The sequence below is a fragment of the Rhinolophus sinicus genome, linkage group LG03, assembly GCF_036562045.2.
Source record: "Rhinolophus sinicus isolate RSC01 linkage group LG03, ASM3656204v1, whole genome shotgun sequence".
NCBI classification, from domain to species: Eukaryota; Metazoa; Chordata; class Mammalia; order Chiroptera; family Rhinolophidae; genus Rhinolophus; species Rhinolophus sinicus.
In genome coordinates, this window is record NC_133753.1 from 131708676 (window position 1) to 131733002 (window position 24327).

Below are 24327 nucleotides of genomic sequence, written 5' to 3' on the forward strand. Positions count from 1 at the left end.
TTAGAGAATAAAGAATATGCTTTTTAAAAATTTTGAAAAATTATCTGTCACCTTTTAACTGCATATTTATTTCTAAAGACTAGTTGATCTTGTTTATCTCTCATCTCACTCTCTGGTGAGCCAACATTATGTCACATTCATTTTTGACAGTAGTTACTTAAAGAATTATTGGTGAATCAGAATGAGCCTCAGCAACTGTTTTACATTTTCTCAAATTTGTACTCTTATCCCATAGGTATGACTTCTGTCTCAAAGTTAGTAAGAATTAGAGTAAAAAATTATTTGCTTGAAACTTCAGTCATGTGACATGTGATTTATGTGATTGACAGTCAAAAAATAAGTCTTGTTAATAAACGTCCTTTCTCCTTTACATTTGTTAAAATTCATACATATTCAGTATATTTATTAAAATTTATTTTACTCTGTGGTGTTGTTTATAGTATATTAGTTCAGATAACATTTTTCTTCTTTTATGATTTCATAATGATTGAACTATATATAAGCTGTTATAACTAATTTGTTTCTTTCATGTGCATAGCATTTACTTTAATATAGAAATTCTAACCTAGTATAAAAATGAATTTGCTTAAAGAGCAAATATACTATACAACCATTTTGGGTCTCACGTATATTTAATATCACCAGGTGTGTTAATCAAAGGCAACGGTCTCTAGCATTGGGAATACAGTTTATGATGCTTCGATTATTAGGTATGCCATTTTTCTTATGTCATTGGTAACGTGATAATTTTTGTTCATTAGTGTTACTGATTTATTCATTTATGATATGTTCCAAGAAAATAATTAATTAAAATGCAGTGGAAAACTACATAATTATCATTTAAGAAAGTTGCTTTCCAATATTCAAAATGTAGTATTACTTATATTTCACATAAGAAAATAATGACTTTACTTTTTACCTACCTGATTGGTTAACTATTGTTTCCATTTCTGTTCCAAATATAACCTTAAAGAGTATATCATATTTATTTGAAATATATGATCATCAATGCATTTCGAATAGAATATAGTAAAAGACAATTTTTTTCTATTCATATAAAACCTATTACCAACGTAAATTATGATAATGTCTTATTTATAACTATCGTAGTTCCTTTTCTCCCTGCATTTATCTACATTTGGGACACAATTATGTGACATTAGCAATGAAAAATAATCAAGAATTGGTGGAAGAGAGAATTTATACCAGAAAATTTTATAATTCCAGATGTAAGAAGGAAAAGAAGAAAGACAGAAACATTATGTTATACACATACTTATATGTGTGTATACATATACACACAATATTATGCACATAATTTAAGATCATTTTAAAAAGCAAAACCAAAAGCAGGAGCATTAGAGATCACCTCAACCAACTTTCCCATTTTTCACAAGAGTAAATTAAGGCCTGAGAGATTCATGAGTTGCCCATAATTACACAACTAATGGTGAACGTGACAGTAGGAAAACGGTCTCCTTACTCTCAGTCCAGTGCTCTTTTGACTCTACCATGACACAGGTCATGAAAGAAGAGGCTCAAATCTTTGTTTCAGAAATACCACTACAAATAATGTATTTGATATGTAATAAGTGGAAGCTTCTTAACTATATGAAAGTTGAGTGCCTTCTGACCTCATGTCTGAGACGGCAGCACTCCTAGGCATGTTAGTAATGTTTGTGTGTGTGTACACATGTGTAGTCTCCTGAACTCACTTACATGTCAGTATGTGTATGTAATGTATATGTATACACATGCCCACATTAGTTTATATATACATGCACACATACATACACATAACACATATACTATAGTTCAGCAGACTTATTTTGTGCATCATTAATTAATTTTATTTTTTAAAAGTATAATAGCTAATTTTAAAGACACATACATTAAATTAGAAAATTAGTGAATTAAAATATTTACTTAACTAAATGTTAACCTAATATGTGCCAGAGATTTTTATTATAATAATTTTTGAGTGATTAGGAATTTATAATTATGTATAATTATTATAGAATGTTTTACCTATGTTTCTTTATATTCCTATTATTTGTACATGAACTGATTGATTTGCAAATGGACAGATTAATACCTATTCTTATTTCTATAAAAATATTTTTATAACCATGAATATAAAGATCTATAAGCTGTAATCTTTACACATGTGTATTTTACATATAATTCTTCTAGGTTCAATACCTGGACCAATTATTTTCGGTGTCACAATAGACAGCACATGTATTCTCTGGGATACTAATGAATGTGGAATTAAAGGAGCTTGCTGGATTTATGATAACATCAAGATGGCCTATATGCTAGTGGCCATAAGTAAGTAGTGACTTCTTGATAATTTTAGAGTAAATTGATGATGTCAAGAGGGAAAAAAAATCTTATCGTTACTTACTTAGGTTTTGGAATGTTCACTCCATGCTGTTGGGCTATCCTTTAGTCCTGAAGCAGAGGTCAGTTGTTATAACATGTTATGAAAGGCTTTACCTGGAGGCTGCAAGGCTCAGTCTAAAATAGAAGAGAATACATTTTAGCTTTCATAACATCACATATCATATAATTTTCTTTTAACAACTTCTGTCAAACTTTTCTTTTGTGAAGTGTACGAAAAACTAAAAGAGAACCCTGAGAAATTCAGGAATGACTGTCATCTAGGTACCTGGGCTTTGGAAAGCCCCTAGAGCTGGGGTAGGGAAATGTCCTTTGGCTCTAAGGCACATTATAAGAAATCTTTTTTTAGTTTAGAAGGTTAGCCATGATGTTTAACCCTTTTTATCTTTGGCAGTCTGTCTTGTATAGTCTTGGTTAAGCAATAAATGAAAATTAAGATTAAGGAAGTAGAACAATGTATCTAGTTTGTAAGAGGAAGATAAAATTTTAAAACAACCTAAGAAATTAGAATATTTAAAAATGGAGAAGTCCTAGATAGACAAAATATGTAAATATATAATATGCGATTTTCATTGCACTTGTGATCACAATTATTTTGGCACATGTATTAGATAGCTTATTGCTCTTACATGTGTTTAAACCTAGAGTATGCTGTCTGAATATATAATGACAGAGAAATAAAATATCTGTTGAAGAAATAAATACATAAATCCAAAAAAACAATGGGAGAATAAATATTGACTAGAATAGACAAAATAAATCTTGTCACCATTTTGTTTCAAAAACTTTTTATTCAATGTGTTTTTATGTTTAACATTTTATTTAATTATTTATGTTTGTATTCCTTGACTAAAAGATGTAGATAATAAATTGTTCCTTTTCGTACTTTGTGATTGATGTGAGAATTTTTTCCCCAAAATCTATGCATAATTAATTTTCCTATACATATGGAAATGCCTAGCTCAATGAGCATTCACGTTTTTAAATACAAATTTTGACTGAAATATTAATACAAACAGATTAACACAAACAAATAAGCTACTGCAAAAACTACATTGTAAGGCCATATAGCTTATTTGCCTGGAACTTAAATGCTTGTACTGTGGCCAGAACTAGTTTCTCTTTGTACAGCTGAGCTCAAAATCAGAGTTTTTTGAAAACAAAAGCTGGTGAAGTAAATCTTAATGTTTCATAATTTTAGTTGATAATTAAAGGTAAATTCGGTTGCAAATTGAATGTGATATATTCTCATCGAGGCTTTCTCCTAAGAATTCCAAAGCTTTTTTATTTTTAGAATTATTTTCCGTCATGAACATGAAAATTCTACAACTTTATTTCAGGTTCAAGGATGTTGTAAGCTGTTTTCCTTTGTCATTGACTTTTGGTTGCAATTTTTTTTAGATATGATACTGTGTTAAATTTAGATATTGTGTTAATACATATAGAAATGGAACATGAATTTATTTAATTCTATAAACACTTATTTTACAAGAATGTACAATTATAGCCAAGTATTGAATAATTATTGTACATTTTTATTGTTTAGAATGAAAATAAAGGCTAGTTCATTGAAATGAATACTTTTTTATTGAAGAATATAATTTTTCTCCCTCAAGTATTAAAAATTTAAAACATGGAACTATAATGAGAGAATTCCTTCTCTTTAGAGAGTTTCTATTTGTGAAGAATTTCTCAATGGTAATTAATTTTTTTAATAATTAAAGGCCCAAATGCGTGATTAACTTTTTCTTTTTATATTTAGGTGTTACATGTAAAATTATCACCATTTTCTTCATTGGGCTTGCAATCTTTTTCTATAAACCACCACCATTAGACACAGATGTGTCATTTCAAAATCCGAATGCTGTTGTGACTGCTATTTCAGTGGAATGTGACCGCAACAAAGCAGGAAATGAAGGGTGAAATAGAAAAAGCAGAGGATATTTTACAGTGGGAAAATTGGCCTCCATTTGTAAGAATGCATATTGTCATTGTAGCATTACCAAATATGGACAATCATTTTAAAATTGCTATTTTATAATTAATTGTGTTTTCTGTATATGTATGAACTCTTGCTTGTTTTTGTTTAAATGTAAGAAACAGACCTGTGCCTTCAAAGCCCACCAGTAGCCTCAAAACATATACACACACATTTCCCATTGTCTAGATATGATATCCCCAACTAGTAAATTAAACTAGAAAAAAAAGCTAAATTAAAATTTCACATTTTAAAAACAAAGTGATATTTCTATCCCCTTTATAACTTGTTTTATTTTAATTATCATTACAGTAGTTTGGGCTTATTTAGAAAATTTATGGTGTAAAAATTAAACTAATCAAATTTATGTGATGATTTTCAAAAACTATTATTGAAAGCCCATGAATTTAAAACCAGCTAAATTATATTATTTGTTTTTAAATTTACATGTACTAATTTGTCCTTTTTATCATAGAAAGTAGCTGAACTATTAGAATATAGGTTAATTATCTTTTTCCTGTCCCAGTATATAGTGAATTAAAAACATCAGTATTGGATACACTTATTTTCACTTTAACTCAAGAATTCCAGGAGATAATTTGTTGATATTGCTGATTTTTAACACTTACCTCTTATGACTCTGTGATTACATGTCTTTCAGAGGAAAGTACCAGCTTCAGTAGGAAAAGTGCCATTAGACACAAAAATGTTTCTTTTTTTTGTTCCAGTGGCTTAGGTATATTTTATTGGTTTTCTTTGAAAAGATTTCTAAATGAACTATTGATCAATGTTTAGATACTCAGTACTTTAATTTTTAACATTTAAAAAACTGACTACCTAGGTCATTACTTTATAATACCTAAAATAGTGCTTTGTTTGTAGTAGTAGGCATGTATTATTGTTGTTAGTTTAAAACAAATTTGACTCTTTAACTGATCCATTTATTTGAAAGATAAAGTATTTCACATATATGACAACATTACAACACTCCATTTATTCGGGTTAGACTCTGGCCAACTTTGTCGACTCATAATGTGAAGGAAATGGATCAGTAACATCAACAAAAGTAATTTCTACCTGGTCAAGAATTGTACAGATTGAGAAAAGTTGATGTTCATACCCATTTGAAATTTTCATAAAACAAGGTAACTCATTTAATCAGATTTATTATGAGCGTTCTCCTAGATGAGTTTTTTTATAAGCACTGTGATCAGAATAACAAACGAGTGTAAAGACCTGGTAGGAAACCAGGATCAAGAAGCACTAGTAATTCACAGAGTTTAAGAGATTATGTTTCATGATAATCTGTAGCCAATGATGATTCAAGAAACTAGTAACATTTATAAATTTAATTGCAAGAAGGCATGAATTAGAATTAGGCAAACAAACACCCTTGAGTATTATAGAATTAGAAGAGCAGTGGGTCAGGAACCAGAGAAACAGACCTAATTAACCCAGGAACATAAACACTAGTAGTTGCACCCAACTGGGTAGTCAAAAACCCAGGTATGTGGGAAGGAGGAAATTCATAGCAACCAAAGAAACAATGCAAGGCAGGCAGGGGAATACACACATGACACCTTGATTCAGTATCTCCCTCCCACCCAGCCAGACACATTTTAAATGCTGCTTCCTATTGGTGCCAAAGCTAAAGGAGAGTTTAGGCTCTCTGTGTCCTATATGTGGAAGCAAGGAATTGAATAGAAAAATTTTCTACGTGTAAAATAATGGCAAATCCTGAGGAACTCATTGATAGAGATATAAACAACAGCGAGAGAGGAAACAGAATAACAATTAAAACGTACTCGTCTAAAACCACTAATGAGAAGAAAAAAAATCACCCCATACGTAGAAATAGTTTGATGAACAAGTCACTAAAGAGTTGACATTTATAATGAATTTTAGTTATCAAGGGTTTCATTGTATTCTGTGTGCTCAATTTTATGATATATTTTAAACTATAATAAAGGTTAAAGTGAAAATAATTTTGGCACTTGAGGGAAGTCAGTCTCTTTTATTTATAATATATATAGTTACAAGGAATACCTCCTTTAATGATAGGTCAGTGTAGACACTACTGTAATTTATAAACATTGTTTATATACTTTTGGATTCACGTAGATTACATGGGTTGGTATGTTACTTTCAGAACAAAATTTTTTATAATATGTATTTTTCACAATTTGTAATGATTTTTTTATGTAAATTTGACCAATGCTGATTTTTGTACATAATTGCATATATGTCTTAAAACTTTTATTTTAACATATGCATTTCCTACGTTAAGGAAATCCAAATGTAAAAAACCCTTATATATGGAAAGAACCGTATACAATTGATTTAGCTATGTAAATTGGAGGAAAATATAAATAAAATTTTAACTATTTTGTCAAGACTTTATTGTAAACAATTTTGCAAAATGTATATACATGTTTTTAAATTAGATTGTTTGTACTAGATTGTTTTAAGTGTTTAACCTTATTAAATGCTACAGATTTTGAAATATGATTTATCCGTTTATGAATACATGCACATATGATGGTTGGGAGAGGGAAAAATCAGTGTACTTTTGAACTTGGTGAATATAATTTAGTTAATCTGGTGATTTCTGGTATCTTACCAAATGTATTTAATTCAAGATAAACCACATACATTATGACATATATACTAAAATTCTTCAAAAAATAGTTTCCATGTATGACAAATGGATATACAGTATGTACCATGTTAGCCCAAAAATAAGATCTAGCCAGACCATCAGCTTTAATGCATCTTTTGGAGCAAAAATTAATATAAGACCTGGTATGTTGTGTTATGTTTTGTTATGTTATGTTATGTTTTATGTTATACGCGGTCTTATTAGTAAAATAAGACTGGGTCTTATTTTTTGCTCCAAAAGACGCATTAGAGCTGATTGTCCGGCTAGGCCTTATTTTCGGGGAAACATAGTATAAGATTTATATGAGTAGGATACATGTTACAGATGGTTGGTTGTGAAGAATCTGACACTGCAAAAGTAATGTGTTTTGGAAAGGTTATATTTAATTCACCTTGGGTTATCAGAATAGTATAATAATTTTTAAAGAGATCAGATTGGACATTAATTTGAGATGTAATGTCTTTCCCCCTCACTACAACACATTTAGTGTCCTTCAGTCTTTTTTGTGCCCAAAACAGTAAGCATTAACTTACACATTATGTGAGTCATCAAAAATAAATAAAATACATATTTTTAAAAACTGAATCAGTGCATTGGATCAAAACATTTTAGTGTTCTAGCTAAAACTAATTTGACTTACAAAAATCATCCTCAAGAGTTGCCATCCTAATTTTTCTTTCTAGATTTAGTTTGTCTGATTTTCTTTTTAAGCTTTATTTTTTAATTATTTTAGACTTATAAAAAGTTGTAAAAATATTATAATAGTATGCACAATTCCCCTACAAGCTTTACTCAGCTTCCCCTAATGTTAACATTTTACATATCCATAGAGCAATTATCTAACCCAGGAAATTAACATTGGAGAAATAGCTAAGACTACATCTGCAAAAATGCAACGGCAATGTTAGTATCTTCTTTTTTGAATTGTTGAACTGTACCTATTAAAACGGTGCATTTTACTATAAGGAAATTATACCCAAATGGAGTTGGTTTGTAAAGAAGAAATGATATTAAAAACAATGTTAAAAACAAAAAAAGCATTGCTGGTTGCTTCCAAGTTGAATGAGGAGGTGGTAAGAGAATCATGGTAATAATGAAGATGTCTTAAGAAAGGAGACTGGTATCCTCTCTAATTGGATGTTTGCTGAGGTCAGTCCCATCAGAAGGAGTATGTATCATATGTTGAGGGAGGAAAGGAACACAGAATTGGGTTCCTGACTTAAGCCTAGGGAGCACAATACACAAACAGGAAGCCTTAGAGGAGAAGTTGCACTTACAACAGAGAATTTCCCAAGCCGTGAGATGTCAGGAAAGGTGACGTGCTTGAGCCATCTTGATGGGACTCTGCCCAAAATAACTGCCTGCAGTGAGGTCCTACTACCGATGGTCCGTGACTTACGATGATTTGACTTAATTATGAGACTACATGATGGTGTGCAGACAATAAACATTCAGTAGACTCCATATTTTGAGTTCGGATCTTTTCCCAGGCTAGCGGGATGCAGTGTGATCCTCTCGCGAGGCTGGGCAGCAGCAGTAAGCGGCAGCTCCCAGTCAGCCAGGCGATCAGGAGGGTGAAAACGCATACTCCACAGTGTGCTGTGTTGCCAGCGTTTTTTTTTTGTTTGTTTGTTTTGTTTTGTTTTGTTTTGTTTTTGTTTTTGTTTGTTTTAGTTTAATGCTTCAAACATTCTTCAGGCCCAGTGTGCTTTCAGCTGTGTACGTTAATGGTGAGTAGCCATGCAACTGTTCTTTTTCACTTTCAGCACAGTATTCAGTAAATTACATGAGATAGCCGTCATTTTCGTTTTTTTAATAAAATAGGCTTTGTGTTAAATGTTTTTGCCCAACCGTTGACTAATGTCAATATAACTGAGCATGTTTAAGGTAGACTGGACTAAGCCACGATGTTTGGTAGGTTAGGTGTATTAAATGCATTTTCAACTTAACGGTATTTTAAACTCACCCTGGGCTTATGGGGATGTAACCCCATCGTAGTGGAGGAGCATCTGTAGAGGCAGGAACTAAAGTAGGTAGGCCTGTCTGGGAATCAACCTGTCTGGGAATTGATCAGTTCCAAAGTCAAGGGGGCATCAACCTGTCTGGGAATTGATCAGTTCCAAAGTCAGTTTGGATCTGCAATTGCACCCCGTAATTAAGCCAGCTCTTGAAGGCCTGCCATGATGGAGGGCATGGAGGTCAGCCAATAGTACTCAAAAGAAAATTATGTAGGGCTGTGGTGTAAGGTTTTTGCCTTCTTCTCTTATTTTTTGCACTCCCCCACTCCCAGTCAGGAGCATACGGAAGATGAAAAGGACTGGTGAGTTTATTCTCTCTCCTTAGTGTAGGACACTTAGCCACAAGTTAGTTCTAATTTGGGAGCATGAGAGAAATAGGACCTTTCTAATGCTACTCAAAAATGGCCTCGTAGCTATGGCATCTATCCAAGAATGTTGTCAAGGGGGATGCTACAGAATGTATTTGAGGGTAGCGATGGGATAAGGTTAAGGCCCTTTACATGCTGTTTTTATGAGTTCCACTTTTCTGAGTTACTTTACTATCTTTATATCCTCCTTTTACTTAGCCAGAGGAAATAAACATGATTTTAATACATTCCTTCCTCTCTCACACATGAAAAAAATCTATTCCTTTTTGAAAATCACTAACCAGTTTGGGTTGAGTGGTTGGAAACAATGATGGACATTGAAGTCACCTGTGGAGCTTTAAAAATTAGCGATGTTCAGGCCCGATTCAAGACCAATGAGATTAATTTGTGAAAAATTTCCCAGGTGATTCTAAACTGAAATCAGGGTTAGAAATTGTGAAGTATAAACTAACACATTGAAGAGGAGGTGAAGGTCATGAATCACATTCTGTCAGTGATTTAATTATGTTTTCTTATTTGATCTCTAAAACAATAAAATTTGGTTTGAAAGCAAAGGATGGAAAAGGAATAATTGGGTAATTTTAAGGACTGGGATACTTTTGGGGCTTCTGAAAAATATGAAAGCATGTGCTCTCTGGGATGGAGTAAGGTAAGTTGGGGACGAAAGAGTGCTAGAAAGTTGGAAAGCAATGGAGAGAAATTTACCTGTTTTTAAATTTTTCTGTAGGCTCTTCCTTTCAGAAATAAAAAAAAGTAGAGAACACCACTCAATAAATTCCTTCTTTTCCTGCATTAGTGAGCCACTTCAGTAATAATGTGGGCATAACACTCACTACAGGATATTTCATGGAGAGATCCAAGAATAGGGGTGCATGCAGAGTATCACGTGGTGATGGTAATGTGAGAAATTCTGATAAGGAAAATGGAGCCAATTTGATAAACTAACTGGAGATGCTTAACACACTGACAGACATAAAACAAAGACATCCTGGTGCAGGCTCCTAAGCTATGTTCTTGAGATCTTTCAAAGAATATGGAAACAACTGACCTATTTGGCTTCCCAATGACAGAACACTGATTGGTTGGTCTCTTTGCTAGTTGTCAGCAAAACAGAAGCTTGCCCAAGGAAAGGAAAAAATAAATCACTGTATCAAATATGTTTAATTTTTTTTGTCTCCTCTCTCTGTTCCAGGTCTTATACATGTCCTGCTTTTACCTTGGTTAGGTTAAGTCAATCTATTATTGGCTTTCCTTTTATATGTATGAGTAAATAGTACAATGATAATTGCCATATGTATCTGACAGGCAATTTGAAGATCTGAAAATTATAAGCAAAAAAACCTGTTGGGTAACACTGTTCATGGAAACACTTTAAAAATATACAGCAAAAATCAGGTAATTCTAGTGAAAATGAGGCTGTTATTGCTTATTGGAAATATCAGTTATTGCTTATCTATTGGGTATGAGGAAATGTGCTAGACGTATTACACATTTTATACTCACTGCAATAATAACACTTATTTCACATGAAAGACAACTAAAGCCCATGGAAATTAAGTTTTCAAGGCCAAAGAGCTAGTGTCAAAGCTAGAACTTCAGTCCAGGTACCTGTGGTTACAAAACTTGGGTTTTTTTCTTTTTTTCACTGGAACATGCTGAGATAACTAATAGATTTGGAAAAACAAAACAAGAACAAAAACAACTTTTAGTTATGGGGATTATCCAATATGTTTTTCAAATCTAAAACTATATTTTATGAAGTTATAGTTAGGAAGCAAATTTGAGGCACTAGATATAAAAAGATGTGCTGATCACAGTTAAGAAAAGTTAAATTTAAATCCTTTGTCTTTCCAGGTTTGCAATTTATGTTTTTACCAGAAGGTGGCGGTGTTGTTTTTACTACCAAGGTAAAGGTACTTTGCTTTCTAAACTTTTTCCTTCTTGATGGAGGAGTATTTCTGGCTCTTTGGCAAAAATTGCTTTTACATTTGTTAAAAATTATCATTGTCCCCATCTTTCTAGTAACTTTGCCATAATTATTTTCTCATTGCAGATAATTGGAAGGATTTCCAATTAGAAGATAAATCATTTAGTAACTAATGAGAATTATTTGGCAGATGCAGCTTTCACTATATTGGCTTCTCATTTAGAAATAGAATGGCACGTATTTCTGATTTCACAGGTTTTCTTTCCAGATATTGGCCAAGAGTGAATTTTTGATATTCTGTATTTTATTTTAAATATCTAATAGCTCTTTAAATTATCTCCCATAAAAGGAATTTGATGCTTATAAAACATAGAAAATAAATACCAAAAAATAACAAATCTCACAATTTTGGCCAACGTGTCTTTTTATTGGTAAGCATGAATTCTTTACATACTAAAATTATTAACTTTTTTTTACTATTATACTGGAATTTCCTTCCATTAGTATCTATAAGACCCCCTCAAAATAGAATTTAAAAAATGAATCTGAGGATATAGAGAACATATTCATACTTATATGTTCATACTTACCATATACAGTTATATACAATTTGTTATATGCAATTGTGTCTATAATCCTCAATCCCATTTTGGCCAGCAAAAAAAACGCATCATATTCTGTAGTTTTCTATAAAACTGCCTCTCTCAAAGTTTTTTTTTTGTGTGTGTGTGTGTGTGTGTGTGTGTGTGTGTGTGTGTGTGTTTTATGCCAGTAGGGGCTGTAATATGCAGTACTGTGACTACGGTTACTCTCCTCAAAAGCTTAGTATCTGATTGGTGAAATAAAGCATATGTTTGTGAATAGTTAACAAAACAATTCAGGATTTAAGAAAAAACTCAAAACATTCAGCTTCCAGAAACCTTTATTGGCCCTTTGCTTAATGCCAGGAAATGTTTTGAGCTCCAAAAATTGTGGGGCTGGGGTGGGCGGTGGAGAGGCTCTCTGTCTATATTTATTCTTCAGGAGTTCATGGAGTTTTGTAAATAGAACCATGGTTAATCCATTATATTATATTTAAATGTAGTTCAATTTTATCACCAGGCTTTTTATGTAGAGAAGTTTGGTGTCAAGCATAGCACTGATAATACAGAAATATAACTCCTCCCCTCCTACCCCACCAAGCCAGTGCTTGCAGTCAATAAATCTATAAAGAAATATAATATGAAGTGTTCAGATTGTTACCAGAACACACAAGGGGAGTGACTCAACAACTCTGTCTGGAATTTTCATGCAGAAGAATGAGAGCTGTGCTAGTAATTTAGAAAGTGATGAATTGACGTAATGTTACAGAGCAATGCCTGATCACAAATGACTTGCAGGGCTCTATGCCCAAACTGGCTTAGTTAGAGGTAGCTCTCTAACGAAACAGACATTTAGAAGCCCTGCTTATGCATCGTAATCTAATTTTCCACAGGTGATACTGCTTTTTACTTTACAGAAAAGAGAGATATATTTTCAGCTTCTATTTTTTTTTAAAGATTTTATTGGGGAAGGGCAACAGGACTTTATTGGGGAACAATGTGTACTTCCAGGACTTTTTTTTCCCCAAGACAAGTTGTTGTCCTTTAATCTTAGTTTTAATCTTAGCTAGTTGGTTGCTCAGCCCACCATCCCTTGCCGGAGACGAACCGGCAAACTTGTGGTTGAGAGGACACACTCCAACCAACTGAGCCATCTGGGACGCAGCTCAGCTCAAGGTGCCGTGTTCAATCTTAGTTGCAGGGGACGGAGCCCACCATCCCTTGCGGGAGTCGAGGAATTGAACTGGCAACCTTGTGGCTAAGAGCCCACTGGCCCATCTGGGAATCGAACTGGCAGCCTTTGGAGTTAGGAGCATGGAGCTCTAACCACCTGAGCCACCAGGCTGGCCCCCAAGCTTCTATTTTTTTAAATTAAAGTTTATTGGGGTGACAATTGTTAGTAAAGTTACATAGGTTTCAGGTGTACAATTCTGTAATACGTCATGTATCTATCACATTGTGTGTTCACCACCCATCTATTTACATCTGTTTACACCCTGTTTAAAAACGAACATTTATCTGTTTTTCATCCTATCTTAGTGGAAGAGAGACCCTTCCTTTTTAAAGGTAAACCTAGCCCCTTCTGTCCTGAATTCCTCTGATCATCTTTCTCAGGCCCTTGCTCTATCATTTTTCCTCTGTTCTATAGAATACATTAATCTCGTCTCTCTTCCATCTCTTTCACATCTGAAGAATTCAAGGTTCTCTCTTCTCTAGAAAGTTCTCTCTCCTCATGCCTTCCAAATGCCAAACTCCAGTCCTGATCTGCGTCCCCATATTCAGGCTTGTAGTGGGTATTTCTCTTGGGGTAATTCAGAGGCATCATAAACTCTATTTGTCAGCAACTGAACTCACCATCTACTCTGCCTCCCCCAACTCAGCTTCCTTTCTCTTCTTTTCTCCATTTTGATGAATGCTGTACCTAGCTGACTCCAGACTCCCTCTGCTTTTGCATTCTAAACTCATCAGCAGTCCTATTCTAAACCCTTAAACAGTCCCTATCATCACAACAGTTTATAAACCAGCAACATATATTGCATATAATGGCTATATTTTCAAGGAAAGGATAACATATAAAGACAGGTTTAAATTTCTTCAATAGATATGCATTGGGTTATATTATGTGAAAGCAGAATAAACAGGCAGCCATATCTAGATCTAGACTAAATTTTTATTTCTCCATTATCTGTATGTATTTTCAAGAAACAATTGAATTAAGGAAACATAGAGAACGATAAAATACTAAATTTAGTTTCTTGGCTTAACTTTTATTTTCAAACATCATTTCTTCCAAGAATGTATGATAATGTAATAATCTGAAATACGAATCACTTGCTGATATAAACTAAAAATGGAGATGCTTATTCTCTTAACTTCTTGTTTTCTAGCTCCACAGCACCCAGCGGAATGCTTTTGAACATTTAAAAAAAAATCATTTTATCAGGCATTAGGGTGTCAAAGCAAAAATTGCACTGGATAAATTTAAACAGGAAAGACTTTATTCAAGACTTGGTTGCAGTAGGGGAGAGAGATCAGAGCTCAGTCTGAACTCAACTCCACAGAAACAAAAGGCAGCATTTTTTTTAAGAGGTGGGGAGAAGGGGCCATCTGTGTTTGCCCACTGGCTTTAAACCAAGGAAAAGGACACTTTCTCTTCATGACAGGAGTTAATTTTATAGCTCAGAGCAAGGAGCCCACTGAAGTCAGGCTGCTCTCCTTCCACAGCAAAGGGGTGCTATCTTCCTTGATGACTGTATTTCAAAGGGATGGTTCCCATGTTCTGAGAACAACATTCCTAGGCTGTTAAACAGGCAAGAGCTTTTAAAAATATTTACATCTCTAAAGGGCAGAGAAAGAATTTACAATGACCAGGTTTCTAAAGTAAATGTTGTAAGGAAAGGGAGGGCAGGGGCCTCCAGTCAGGAAGAAGCTTTTCTGAAGTTGAGTCTCACTGAGGAGGATGCAAAGGCTGTTCTGGTCACGGGAAAGCACATTCTTTGATTTTATTTTAATTTGCCCTAAAGTCTCTCTAAGCACATTGTATACAGCAGATCCCTGTTGTTGCTTGGTATTTGATTTTTGGATTTAGGCTCTGTGTTATATAGTAGCCCTTCTTAAATTTTAATCTGACTTACCCTATTATTTTTTAATTAAACAGTACATTTGTCAATGGGTTTGTATTTTTAATCAAAAGAGTATAATAGAGCAATTAGTTGCTAGAATCTGAAAAAATACGCCACAGTGTCCTCAACAGACATTAATCCTGTTTTGACTCTTTTAAATTCTGATATAAGAACACCCATAAAAGACTGCTGCGAACAGAACAAGCTGAGATAACACAGGCTCAGACACAGTGAAGCTAATTACCTACACTAAATGGTTTGAATGTGGGCCAATAAGAAATCGGGGAGTAAGCATATTAAAGCCACTATAATAGAAGACATGAAATGAGACAAAAGAAATGAGGGATGGAAATGCAATGCATGGAAGGAAAGTCATACGGGAGATTAAGAAAATTACATTGCTATTGTGTTTCATTCCAGTTAAAGTGAATGACCTTCCTTGGCAATGGTTCATGAATCCAGTATTTATAAGAGAACACAGACATACAGTGGGATACAGGTTATCTCCTTTTTTGTCTTTGTTTCTTTCCTATTCTTTTCTTCTTAATGCTTAGGTAATTAGCTACAGTTGAAGATATGCAGTCAAGACACATGAAACCTTGAAGAATGGAGATGCAATAGGCTATGCTTATCTAGCTAAAGACAAGACTTTTCCAACGTTCTCTTTACTAGTCACAAAACTGCTGGATTTATACAATACTAATCGTTTAATTGATGAAGGGATGTATTGTCAGAGCATTTTCCCAACTTTCAGGACTTGCTAGGTCCATGAAGTGTAGCTCACTATCAGGTGAATGTCTCTATTTTGGTGGAAAGTATTTTTTTCATTGATTCATTCTAATGCTCATATAAATGTGAGTAACATGGTTTATTATTCCTATGACAAGACATCAGTGGACCCTGGAGTTAGGGAAGGGAAGCAAAACCTAAATATGGTGCCATCCCTGATCTCTTCTAGATAAAAATATTGTCTTAAAATCATTCCCATTCTAATGAATGTGTATTTAACTCTCAGAGGATGGAAAGGAGCAAATACCTTTCTTTCTATCATTTGAGTTATGGGGAAAAGGGGCACAAACTAAGGTGAGTTTGCTGCACTCCGATATTGCATAGTAGTTCTGCAGAGATGAGGTACTGGTCGAAGGGTTCTCAAACTTTCTTAGTTCACAAGTAACCGACTGTCTCCATAATTTTTTCATGCCACATCTAGATCCAAAGAAATGATGAACCATTGTGTTTATTAACTAGGTATGTCCAAAACTTTAATAAATATTTATTTTTTAAAAGTTAACAGTTGTTTGAAAACAACAACACACATAACTTGAAAGAAAAAATATTTTTATTTAATTCTTAAATAATTACAATTAGTAATGTGTGTATCACTTGGATACTGTATAACTTCTCCACCCTGAGATTGGATTGGACCTCTCCCTCTTTGATTTTCATAGGTACTCACTTTTTATCGTAGTGATTGTTGAAAACCCAGCTTAGCAAAGATATGACATCATCCACAAGAATATACACAGTGCAATCAAATGTTATGACTTCGAATTCCTCAAGCTTACTATTTGTACAGAGTACAACAGATATCGAGGGTATTTTCTTAAACATTTTAAATATCCCACAAGGCGTTCTTAAGTTTGTTATAGCATACCAGGATGAATATGGGTAAATACAAATTAAAAATAAGACGCTTAATTCTCCCTGTGGGAAATAAAAGAAGCGACTTCTCTCTCCCTCTTCTTACAGCATTTACTTTAGAAAACTTGTAATTGTAATATCTTCTTTCTATTGGGAGGGGATTCTGTTTTTAATTATGTTTCCCTGAGCTTTTGGGCTTAGTTTTTAGAAGATGATCCTAGACACAAAGTTTGTAATCTTCCATGTTTTGACCTGGTTGAACCATTACAAACAAATTATGATTGTTATAGATTTATACTTATAGACATTTTCACTTCTTTATATGTTGAAATGGTTTGTATCCCACAACGTTACCACAACCTTCTAAAAGTTAGAAGGCAGGTATCACATTTCTTTTTAAAAGTTGTTTTTAGAGACAAAGAGCAGTCTAAGAGAGATTATGTAGGTTGCCAGAAAAATGAAGAGGATAACACCTAGTGTATGTATGGTAACGATTTTTTACATTGTTTTAACAAACTCAGAGTATGTGCTTTGCCAGAGAGTCAAATTCAGCCCTTAAAATTCAGTATCTCATCCTACTTTCCATAGCCTTATGAAATAAAGGTTTTTAAAAGATGACTGACAAAGAAAACGTATGGTTAAATTATGAGAAAAAAAATTATCCTGTGTGTTAAAATTTGTAAGATGTAGGAGTCACGTGCAAGTAAGGTTCTGGAATTTTCCATTCAGGTTATATTTTATTCATATTTTTCTTTATTAGTTAAAATTTAACATTATTATATAACTGTTGAAACAACTCAAATATCCTGTATCCCTTCACCATTCTGCTATTAATCTTTCCATGCTCTCATAATCTCACTACCCTAATTAACTAGTGTAACAGTGGCTTCCTAATTCTTTTCTGCACATATGAGCACACAAACACATTCACGCATAGAGTTTTTTATTTAGTCAGTTATTTGTCTATTTAATTTTACAAAACTGGGAAATGCAATTGTGTTATATAGAATTTTACATTACTTTTGTTTCCCCTTTCATTTACTCTATCATGGTTACAACTCTCTAGATAGATTTAACCCAGTTTTTAAACAACCTATAGATTTGTAATGTATAAATATCATGGTTAATGAACTATTTTTTTCCATAGTTTAAAAAATAATATGGCAGGCCAATAGTTTTAAATAGGTTTGAATGCAATTCTGGTCAGAAACAGGGTGAATTTGGTAAGTTTATCAGTTACCAAGAGACTAAACCATCTTATATGATATTATAAAATATGGTCTCTCTGGTAGATTTGATATTTTAGAACATAAAAATTAAGGAAATTATAAGAAGATAAGCAGTTTTCTTTGTCAAAATAAGTATGTCATACAACTTCATAGATCTAGGATTGATATCTTAGAAAAGTTTCTAGGTAATAACAAATTTTGATCAGAACGTTAGGGTGACAAGATTATATTGGAACAAAGACTAAAGAGTGGCGTTGATCCAGTAGTAATCATGAAAAAACAGTAATTTTTAAAAAGCATAGAAGCTACTCTTTTCCAGGGCAGTGCCAAATATTGACTACAGAGCATTTAAAAAAACATAACGAATAGTTGGAACACTCATAAAGACCTTTGAGATTAAGGTTGTCAATAATAAAGAAAAAAATCTTAATCAAATAAAATTATACAACACTGAATTATGTCTTATAGAATTGACAATAAAATAGTTTGGAATATTAAATTCCATCAAAATATGATATAGAAATTTTTTTTAAAAGCAAACATGATTTTCATGTCTTTTTAAACTTCTATGTGAAAAACAGGTATTTGGGTGTTTAAAGTTTGTAATATGCAGGAATTCATTTGCAAGTTAGATTCTGGAATCAGGCAATGCCATGTAATTAAATTTTCTTTAGGAAATAAATATAACAGATCCTTATATCAGGAATAATAACCAACTTCTCCTTTTTATAATTTGTTTTTATTGAAGTCTAATATAAAATTTCACTTATAAGCAGGTATCGCGTAGAATCCAGAAGAACACAAAAGGTAGGTTTTATAATAATATTGGGTTATTCTTTAATTAGGCTCCTCAAAATAATTTATTTATGTCAAGTTGCCTTCACAATTAATTTTAGTAACAGAAATAATTTTGAGTTACCATTATTTAAATATTATGGGATTTTTATAGGTGTTATTCAAATTTTTTGAATTAAATTTAGGGGGTAACATTGATTAATAATCTTATATAAGTTTCAGGTGTACAACTCTATAATACATCATCTGTATATTCCATTGTGTGTTCACACCCAGAGTTAGTTCTCCTTCTATCACCATGTATTTGACTCCCTTTACTCTCTTTATTCTCCCTCCTCCCCCCTTCTTCCTGGTAATTACCCTTCTGTTGTCTGTGTCTATGAGTTTGTTTATTTTGCTTGTTTGTTGCTTTCTGTTTTATATCCCAGGCATGAGTAAAATGATATGGTTATTGTCTTTCTGTCTGACTTACTTCACTTAGCATGATACTCTCAAGATCCATCCACGTTTTCCCAATATGTAATCGTTTTTTATGGCAGAGTAGTATATTTCACAGTATATATGAACCACTTTTTTATCCAGTTATCTATTGAAGGACACTTAGGTTGTTTCCATGTTTTGGGTACCATGAATAATGCTGCAATGAACATAGGGGTACATATATCTTTACAAGTAAGTGTTTTCAAAATTTTTGAGTAGATCCCCAGAAGAGGGATTGCTGGGTCATATGGTAGCTTTATTCTTAATTTTTTGAGGAATCTCCATACTGTTTTCCATAATGGTTGCACCAATTTACATTCCCACAAACAGTGTATGAGGGTTCCCTTTTCTCCATATCTTCTCCAACACTTGTTATTTCTTGCCTAATTGATAGTAGCCATTCTGACAGATGTGAGGTCATATCTCACTGTGGTTTTGATTTCCATTTCCTTTATAGCTAAGTGAGGTTGAGCATTTGTCCCCCTTTCTTCCACCTCCCCGCCCCCCCCCCTCCAGTTCAAGCCATTGTTTCTCAATCTAGTTATGGAGGACACAGCCCCCTGGCCCAGGCTGGTATTATTATTTCCTTTGCCTTTGGGGTCAAATTCATAAAAAGCCCTTTGATACCAAATTCCATAAGTTTAATGCCTATGTTTTCTTCTATGTATTTTATTGTTTCAGATCTCATATTCAAGTTTTTAATCCATTTTGAATTAATTTTTGTTTATGGTGTCAGATCGCAGTCTAGTTTCATTCTTTTACATATGGCTTTCCAATATTCCCAACAGCCTTTATAGAAGAAGCCTTATTTTCTCCATTGTATGTTTTTGACTTATTTGTTGAAAATTATTTGCCTACAAGTATATATATTTCTACTTCTTTGTGTCTACTTCAATTTCTTTCAACAGTGTCTTATAGTTTTCAATGTATAAACTATACTTCCTTCACTTTCTTCATGAAGTTTATTCCTAGGTGTTTATCCTTTTTGTTGCAATTGCAAATGGAATTTTCTCCATTTGTTTCTATTTCATTGATCGTATATAGGACCACAATGGATTTCTGTACATTAATTTTCTATCCTGCAACTTTACTGTATTTGTTTCTAATACTCTTTTGGTGAAGTCTGTAGGGTTTTCTTTATATAAAGTCATGTCATCTGCAAAAAGTGATAGTTTTACTTCTTCATTCCCATTTGAATGCCTTTTATTTCTTTCTCTCGCCTGATTGCTCTGGCTAGAGCTTCCAGTACTATATTGAATAACAGTGGCAAAAGTTGGCCTCCTTGTCTTATTACTGATCTTAGAGGAAAAACTTTCAGTTTTTCACCATTGAGTATGACGCTAGCTGAGGGTTTGTCATATATGGCCTTTATTAGTTGAGATACTTTCCTTTTATACTCATTTTATTGAATGTTTTAATCATAAGTGGATGCTGTATCTTGTCAAATGCTTTTTCTGCATTTATTGATGTGATCTTATGATTTTTCTTTTATTGAGATAGACATGCAATGCTCTAAACTTCCCTCATAGTACCACCTGGCTCTATTCCCAAAATTTTGATGTCATATTGCCATTTTTATTTGTCTCTATATATCTTTTGATCGCTTATTCTATTTGTTGTTTGACCCAATAGTTGTCAGTAGTATGTTGTTTAATCTCCATGTATTTGTGGTTTTTCCAGCTTTCTTCTTATAGTTAATTTCCAGTTTCATACTGGGTGTCAGAGAATATGTTTGGTATGATTACAATCATCTTAAATTTACTGATACTCATTTTGTGCCCCAGTGTTTGGTCCATCCTTGAGAATGTTCCATGTGCACATGATAAAAATGTATATTCTGTTTACATTCTGGGATGTAAAGCTCTGTAAGTATTGCTTATGGCTATTTTGTCTAATGTGTCATTTAAAGCTGATATTTCCTTATTGACTTTCTGTTTGGATGACCTACCCATTGCTGTCAATGGGATACTTAGGACCCTACTACAATTTCATTTTATCACTTTCTCCCCTTAGGTCTGTTAGTTATTGTTTTACATATTTTGGTGCTCCCAAGTTGGATGCATATATGTTGATAAGTGTATGTTTTCTTGATAGACTGTCCCCTTTATCATTATAAAATGTCTTTGTTGCTTGTTACCCTTTCTATCTTAAAATCTATTCTGTGTGACATAAACACTGTTATACCCCCTTTTCTCTTGGTTCAAATTTTAAGTCATATAATTCAGCTTTTCATTTGGAACTTTCTTCTTTCAAGCACATTTTCATAGGAATTCAGTACAATATAAAAGTTAAAAAAAATTAAATGCTCTGAAGTTAGTGAAATAATATGACAAGTGTGTAACTCAGTCTAGCATTCATGAAGTATGTCAACCTGAGGATTAATAAATCAATATTATACCTAAATGCATTTATTGAATGTCAATATTAAGGCATCAAGAGATCTCCGGTATAACTTCTAGACTTTCTGTGTGGCATATTGTTTCTTAAAAGTAAGGTAGAAATGGGATTTATAGATGATGTAATACAGAATTGTACACCTGAAATCTATGTAATTTTACTAACAATTGTCACCCCAATAAATTTAAAAAATAAATTAAAAAAAAAGTAAGATAGAAAAAGAAAAGATAATGTGGTAAAAATGACAGAGAATCAGGATTCTAGATGGACTTTTTGAGTAACTGAAATCATTTAGGCAAATCTCGTTTGTTTCTGGTAAGTAAATTCAGGCTCTGAGTGTTTAGATGACTTGCTTCATTATGAATGATTCAGGTCATTTCTCTTATTTCTCAATTAAGACTGAGGAACTCATCCTTCTGAATCTCCACAGTAGGAGTAATCCAAGTCTTAACCAGTAGCTGCAGTAGTTGGCAGAGAGGTCCTTTGGGGACATGACGAGGGTAATAAGAGAAACCTCTTTATTTGGAATAGAGGACATTTCCAAGAAGATTTTCTCATCCTATTGGGTGATACATTTAGCCAAGTATCCCAGTATCCAACTAACCTCTTCAAATAAACTGAAAATATCCAGTAATTACTGAGTGCCTGTTATTGCCAATGTAGTGTCCAAGAGTTTAAATTCTTCGGTAACAGTGGCGGCATTTGAAACTCATTCCTTAAACTACTGTTTGCGTGATCTTGGGTGACATTTTAACATTTCTAAACTTTGATCTTTATATTTAAATTGAGTAGATATCTTCCATGTACAGTTGGAATACATTTTAAAAGCTGTATGTAAAATGACTTAGCTCAGGGCTTGGCACATGTTTTGCTCTCAATAAGTAGTAATCCTTATTTTAGATTTCATATATAATTCTTAAATAACTCTAAGATGTGGGTAATGTAATTTCTGTTATGAATGAAAGAACTAAAACAATTAAAGAATGTCACACAGCAATTAAGTGGTAGAACTGGGATCCAAATCCAGGTTCTTGCGGCCTTAAATTGTGTACCTGGCTTGCACTTTATGTTTTCCGGACTACTTATAAAATGCTGTGTCTGAGACCTACGCCTAGAAATGTCAATTTAAATGAGGATTCTAATGTTCATCCAGATTGACACTTTTTTCTCTTTTTTTAACCAAATGCTTCTCTAAATAAAACACTTAGAACAGTATCTGGTAGTACCTTGTAAGAACTAAAGAAAAAGTTTTTATTATTGTTGTTATTTTATACACCTGCACATGCCACACAAATTCCCTGCATTCTCTCCTGCAGAAAATCAAGCAGATTTTTGAGAAATGGACTCGTAATTGAATTGGTTAAATTTCCTAACTTGTTTCAAAATTCTTTATGTTACAATATGTTCTAATAACTTCAATGAGATATTTCAAAAATAATCAGAATAAGGGAGGTATAATGTCCAGGGAAATTTAACCAGTAAAGAGCCTTCCTACTTTAAGATGAGAACAGAGGTGAGGAGCTGAGCTTAAAATAAGGAAACAAAAATTCTGCATAATACCCTGCAAGCCTAGAAAATAGAATGTAGTAATGTGTTCTAGACCCTGATGACACAGTAATGGGTAAACAGCGTGAGGTTCAGATGTAAGTAATATGCAAATTAAAACACACACACACACTCACACACACAAAATAGCTCTCAGAAAAACACCACCACCACAAAAGTTGACAGGAAAAGTAAAATAATTGCAATAGAACACTTGGTTTAAAAACATGTCATAATATAAATAGTATATGGCTAACTAGAGTTTGGACAAAAATTATTATAGTCAGTGGATGAATGGATGGTAAGTATGTTGTAAGAAATATATTTCACCTACTACCATAAGAAGTCAATGGATAGCACCTAAAATTGATGAACAAAGAACTAGCTATAGATATATCAGTTAGTAACAGAGAAGTAAATAAATAAACATAAAACAGACTTGAAAACAGTTACCTTTGGTCAGTAGGATAATGTATGTGTGTGGGAGTAGGGTGAAGAGACAGGTGTTAGAAACTCATTTTTATTAAGCTTTCAGCACTATTTGACATTTGAAACTCTGTGTATATATTCCTTGCATAAAGATTAAAGTTAAAAACCTCTTGAATCATTCAGGAAAACAGTATTGTCAGGAAAAACAAAACAAAACAAAACAAAACAAAAAACATTGACTTACAAGGGGTGTTGTGGGTTTTTCAGTGGAATGTCCAAAGTTTTCCTTCAGTTACGTTTTCCTAAGCTTTATATACCTTTTATAACATATCCTCTCTCACTCTATACCTCCCATGTGTTTATGAAAAAGATGCACAGAAATTGATGGATCTCAAAGTGAAGCGCACAGTTTGAAGGCTTTCTGAAATGTGTGATTTGCCTACAAATTTGGAAAGATACTAATAATCTGTCTTCACATGATGTCAGAATAATCAGCTAAAAAGGGAAGAATTTAGTCATTCACGGGAATGCAAAAAGTCTTCTGACTCATTGCCAAGTTTTTTCCATCTTGTATAGACACAAACTCAGTGCTTTCTAGTATTTATACAAAAATGTTTTAAATACATTTCCTATGGAATGGTTAAATATAACCCCAATTTTGCACATTCTCTCTCTCTTTCTCAGAAGGAGTCAAATCCTGAGTTTTTTAAAAATTTCTTGACTGCCGTAATAGAAATACATGGGAACAGAACAAT

At 33.1% G+C, this 24327-nt stretch overlaps 1 protein-coding gene across 2 annotated transcripts in view; it reads left to right on the plus strand.

The window, feature by feature from the left end:
• The window catches only part of SLCO4C1 (solute carrier organic anion transporter family member 4C1), a 51532-nt gene extending 43907 nt beyond the window's left edge, over nt 1–7625 (plus strand). For both annotated transcript variants that reach the window (XM_019727929.2, XM_074328680.1), the window contains exons 11-13: nt 646–710; nt 2194–2331; nt 4166–7625. In XM_019727929.2, coding sequence (XP_019583488.2) covers nt 646–710; nt 2194–2331; nt 4166–4326 — 364 coding nt within the window. In that variant the 3' untranslated portion in view covers nt 4327–7625. The remainder of the gene's footprint in view (nt 1–645; nt 711–2193; nt 2332–4165) is intronic.
• The last annotated feature ends 16702 nt before the right edge of the window (nt 7626–24327 follow it).